Here is a 5731-nt window from a genome sequence, read left to right as displayed (position 1 = left end):
TAAGGGCTGGCTTTAAGATTTAAAAAAAATAATATTTTAATTTAGTTTAAAGGATGAAACAGCCGAGATGGACCAATAGGTCCCATGTTGTCCCAAAACGTTGTTATATGTTATAACAAAGCATTAAATCACCCAGAGAGAGAGCTTGTTCAAGTTACAATAAAAAAAGAATTGAATCACATCATGGAAGACAACTGGTGTGCATTTTTATAACAACAACTAAAAAATATACATAGGAAACAAGAAATTTTATAGTTATTTCAGGGCTTGTCTTTATGCCCTCAGAAGCTTAAGAGATGTAACTTCACGTTTTGTTAAAATGTTTTTTATTTATTTGAAATATGCAAGTTAGAAAACATAATATTATCATGCACAGTAAGTATAATGTCCTAAAACTACTATAATTTAACTGGTTCAGGGCCATACCAATCGTTCGCAGTACCCTCCTAAAATAAATCTTATAAAACATGCACTTACCTTACCTTCAAATATGCAAAATTGCACCCCCCCTCCCTATGGATTGGTATTCTGTGCAAGCACATTGCTCCCACTACCCTTGGTATGGCCCTGAACTGACTTTATAACTTAGCTATAAATGGGTTAATAAAATTCCTTTAGCTGGTCAAGCCAATTTCCACAATAGCAAACAATGACACTGAGGTTAGAGAGAACTACTGACATTTTTTGAAAGATAGAATGTGGTATGTAGGTTTCACTTTCTTGTTTATATCTAAATAACACAAGAAGCGTAAAGACTAGAAACTTATATTATGGCTTTGTAATTTGTGTCAAACTTAGAAGTGGTAGAAAGAAACCCTAAAATGGACAAATCCGAGCAAAGAAGTGTCACCCAATACAGAGAAGTGAATACTGAGAATTTACTTAAGTATTTTCTTTTGACACTGATAAATTAAAACTAAAACTTAATTACAAACTACATTTTGATGGCAAGTTTATTGACATACATTGATAATAACATTTTAAAATTAAATTTTGAATGAAACTGTGTGTTAAGATTGTGAAATGCACACATTGGCCCATCCATGCACATATGGTTAAGTACAAAGTTACATAAATGGGCTATCTATGCTGTACCCACCATGAGTATCAAAACCTGAATTTTAGTGTTATAAGCCCTCATACCTACTATTGAGCCATCTATTGGCAGAAAGAACAAACACAATTTGTATCACGATGGCATTTTGTCTGAGAAACCATAACACACAAAGTCAGTTACATGTATTGAAATAAGTTATTTCATTTCATGAACCCTCCTAGAAAACCAACTTTTACAAGCTGATTCCATCTTAAAAGTACTAACATGAAAGCAGAAAATGCATCCCAATATTAATACTTTAAAATACAGTATAACAAACGTTTATTATTAACTTACTACATTATACTAACAGAGAGAGGAAATGTGTACTTATCTTATTACAGGGTTAGCTTCCTTGTGCTGTATTCAACAGTTGACAATCAACAAAACTAAACCTACCATAGTGTAAAGCTGATTTGCACATAGAGAAGGTCTGCAATCCTCCACCATTATCCCTAGCTAGTTGAGTGGTCAGATCTGTGGTGATGAACTGAGGCTGGCCCATGTTAAGTTCAGAGGGACAAACAGACTGAGACGCCACTGGTTCCCAAAGAAGTAGGTCAGTGCTAAATCTACCAGTAATAAAAAAATAATTTTTAACTAAAAAGTGACTAATTTTTACATTTTAGTTATTTTTATAACAATAAATAAAAAATATAAAGAGGAAACACTAAATTTTGTACTTATGTCTAGGCTTGTCTTTTTTGCCCTCAGAAAACTGAAGAACGATAACCTTACTTTTTTGTAAAATGTTAGCGTTTTACATAATGTGGGTTACATAAATTACTGAATCAAACTTCCCAAAGTTCAACACAAACTTTCTAAGAATTATGTAGTTTCTGTGTAAAAAAAAAAGCATTTATTACATTTAGTATTTGTAGGAATGTTTAGTTTCTGAAGGCTATGTTAAACACACATAAAACATTCTGTAATGAGACCTAAAACTTTCTGAACATTCAAAGAAGAATAAACTTTACCTGTCTGAAAGTAACATTTTACAGACCTTTCTTTGATTATTATGTAGAATATTATCTTAAGGTAGTATTCAGCTGGGAAATGAAAGTTCAGTTGAAGATATGAGTTTATACTTTTTAACTATTGTAACAATATTCATATGTAGTGCAGTGACACATGAATGACACAGATGTTTCAAAGTCATTAAGTTTAATGTAAAGTGTGTTAAGAAAAAAGTTGGAGGGGCATTCACCTTCTTGTATTTAGATTCAAATACATGATCAATAAATGTAAAGAGGTACCATGATATTAGATTGTTGAACCAGTTTTTAAGTTTGTTTGTTTGTTCGTTTGTTGAGTTTCACACAAAAGCAACTCGAGGGCTATCTGTGTTAGCTGTCCCAAATTTTTAAGTGATAGACTAGAGGGAAAGCAACTAGTCAACACCCACCTCTAGGACTACTCTTTACCAATAAATAGTAGGACTGACCATCACATTACAATGCTCCCACAGTTGAAAGAATGAGCACATCCTGTTGCAAATCAAGTACCCTAACCACCAGCCATTCCACACCATATGATACACAAATCTGCATTAGTTAACAGGATAGGTAATTAGCTGTTCTCCTAATTAAGAAAAAGCCAGATTTCACAGTAGTTAACTAATCCAGTTGGGAGCAGGTCTATTGAATTCACTCTGCACAAATTACTGAATCAAATATCATGAAATTTAACACAAACTTTCTAAAAAAATCATATAATTTCTGTGTAAAATAAAAGCATTTATTATATTTTGTAGTTGTAGGAACTTTTAGCTCTGAAATCTTACACATTTTGTTTGAAATGTTATTTTATTAAAAACAAAACAATCAAAAAACTTTAATTTTTTTTACTGCGTGTCTGCAACCTTGTAAATGCATCTAATGAATCTTTGGTTTCAATAAAACTACAGACTTTCTATTTTCAATCAAATAACACCATATAAAATCTAAGGAAACTTATATTTACAATCATTAACATAAAGAACTGATAAAACTGTAAACAATACCAAAACTGTAAGTGGAAATATTCTATTATTGTTGATCAGAAGTTCCATTTTATATATCCAATCAATTTGTTATAGATTCATTAACATATTTATCTTTGTTATTTTTGTTAGGTATGTTCTTTGCCCACTGAAGCAATTACATAACCCCATTAAAATGCATAAATATTATATGAGTTATAATGATTTAACACCAATGTGAAACTCATTGGGTCTGCTACTTGCTAACCCTAAATATCCTTACTTGAATTGTTGTAGGAAAATGTTCCTATAGCTTTCAAAGGGAAATAATATAAAACAAATACAGTATCAGTAACAAGAAAATCAAATTCAGAAACTATGGCAAAATTTCCAGACCTTTGATTAGTTGTGAACCGAGTTGACTTTGAAATGGGCAGCAACTGCCTATTAGCGAAACACCTGAAGACGAAAGGCAGACTTTTGAAACGTCATCTTCTACACTTGAGTTGCATAAGTAGATTGTATAGTTACCACATTTTTATAAGCGCTCTTCTAATAAGCAGTTGCTGCCCATTTCACAGTCAATTCAATATAAATACTTAGCCTAAACTATCTATCAAAGTCCAGTTGGGAATTATTTCTAAACCCAATATTCAAGTTTCAAGTGTGGCATTATCAGATTACTTCTTTAAAACTGGTAAAGGTAAACCAATAACGTATGTAATAATTATCAAGTTTTTTAGATGTTTTAAAGCTTAATACCTCACCTTTAGACAGTTTTTAGCACGAGTATGATGTATTTTTTTAACCTGAATGAATTTAACAAATAAAATATCGTAGATCAGCCTATACTATCTCCAGAAGCTTCAAAGATAACTAATTTTACATTATTTGTTGGTAGATGAGAATATAAGCCATGGTAGTAAGAAAACGAAAATATACAATATTCAGTTCAGATGGCTACAAACATTCAAACAATTAAATTGAAATATTTTTTAAAATCTTTATTTACAAAATTAAATAGATTATATAATATTTGTTCTAAGAGGGTCAATTGATGTCTCCATATTGACTAATTAAAATTTTATGTTTAAAGACTTTAAATTTTTTATAACACATTGAGCAGCTATTTTAAAAAGTTAGCTATTAGTTTCTTGTAGAATTAACAATTTTGAATACCCTTCTTTTGATATTTGCTTCGTGAACGGAATTAAATTAAATCTCAGAATAGTTACAAGTGCTTTGCACGCTATCCTGTTGTTCAGTTTTTTAACACATAGTCCAATAGGACAAAAGTTGTAGACTAAAACTGTTCATCTTGAATCACTAGCCATGTTTGGTTGGGGGAGATGTTGAAGTCAATAGTGAGGTCCAGAGCTTTGAGCTAATGTGAGTTTGACTAAATTTGTTCAATTTGAATTCAGCTTTTAATGAGGAAAGATGTTTATATCTCTTCACTGAGACAGTTTTTGTCACTGTGTGATTTTTTCATTTATTTAATATAGAACAAGTTAACTAGTTTTCTTTTACATCAAGAAGGAAAGCAGAGTTATCTTTCTACCTTTAAAGTTAGAACTAACTGTAAGGACTCTACTTTTAAAACAGAGTAATTACATTTCAGCCAGAAATTAATAGGTTAATAGAATGGGTATGAGACATAATATTTCTAGGGACAAGTAAAGAATACACATGCAACTTGCACAAAAGAACTGGGTTTTTCAACAAGATATTTTCTGTATGATGTCAAGCAAAAGAATAAACTGAATACCAAATTATATATGTATTTAAACAATATATCATCTGAAACAGCATTGATTCACAAAAGTTTTAATGGTACATTGTCACAAAAAATTTAAATTTTCATATTAAGACATTGTTATAAGTGATATTTAAAAGATTGGCACTTTTATAATTTAGAAAGTTCTAAGCTATAAAAATTGTAGTTTATTTCCTTGACCCAACAATTATAATCAGCCATCTAACCGGACATAACTTTCACAGTTATTAAACAAAAATGTTTTCTGAAAATCCCAAATGCAGACTTCGTGAAACAAAGATTCCATTTCCTTATATCTATTTATTAAACATTTATAAATAAAGCTTATGGTTAAAGTCATTAATAAAATCTCAACAGCATAAAACTGAGTACAAAATGACAAGAAGGTAAAGAATAAAATTCAGAGAGATGATTTTTTGATGTACAATAATCCAGAACTTCAGTTAATTTTAACTGCTATCTTTAAAAAAATTAAAGTCTTTACCTGTTATACAACACTTCATAGAAATGTTTGCTGGGAAAGAAAAGGCTGATGGTCGGAAGTGAGAATTCAAGAGAAATCTGAGTATTATTCAAAGTCTTCTCAACAAAATCAGCAAGCTGGGTTTTGTCTGCAGGCATAATAACCTATTGAAAATAAAGAGGAATGCTAACACATGACTTTCCAGCTAAATTTTGGGCAGCACACCCTTTATATCAAGAAGACAAATGAAACATTATAATCACATAAAATACGTTAACTCTTCAGGCTTTTAACGTGAGTACTCATATTTGTATCCTGTTGTTTACTAAATGTCTCAACTTAGGTAATTGAGCCGAAAGCTTGTGCATTAACCCTTTCGAGACGGGTCACGGATGAAAGGCCATGTCATCTCGTTTGTTGACTCTCATTCAAAAT

The 5731-nt window shown here is 31.0% G+C and overlaps 1 protein-coding gene across 4 annotated transcripts in view; it reads right to left on the bottom strand.

Annotated features, from left to right (window-relative positions):
- LOC106470445 (autophagy-related protein 2 homolog B-like) overlaps nucleotides 1–5731 on the bottom strand; it is a 71303-nt gene that overhangs the window by 51414 nt on the left and 14158 nt on the right. For all 4 annotated transcript variants that reach the window (XM_013931005.2, XM_022399043.1, XM_022399045.1 and 1 more), the window contains exons 5-6: nucleotides 5318–5460; nucleotides 1496–1668 (exon numbers count right to left, since the gene is read on the bottom strand). In XM_013931005.2, coding sequence (XP_013786459.2) covers nucleotides 1496–1668; nucleotides 5318–5460 — 316 coding nt within the window. The remainder of the gene's footprint in view (nucleotides 1–1495; nucleotides 1669–5317; nucleotides 5461–5731) is intronic.

This window comes from Limulus polyphemus, unplaced genomic scaffold, assembly GCF_000517525.1.
Source record: "Limulus polyphemus unplaced genomic scaffold, Limulus_polyphemus-2.1.2 Scaffold4009, whole genome shotgun sequence".
NCBI classification, from domain to species: Eukaryota; Metazoa; Arthropoda; class Merostomata; order Xiphosura; family Limulidae; genus Limulus; species Limulus polyphemus.
Note: the sequence above shows the minus strand (reverse complement) of the source record. Positions and strands in the feature narration are given on the sequence as shown.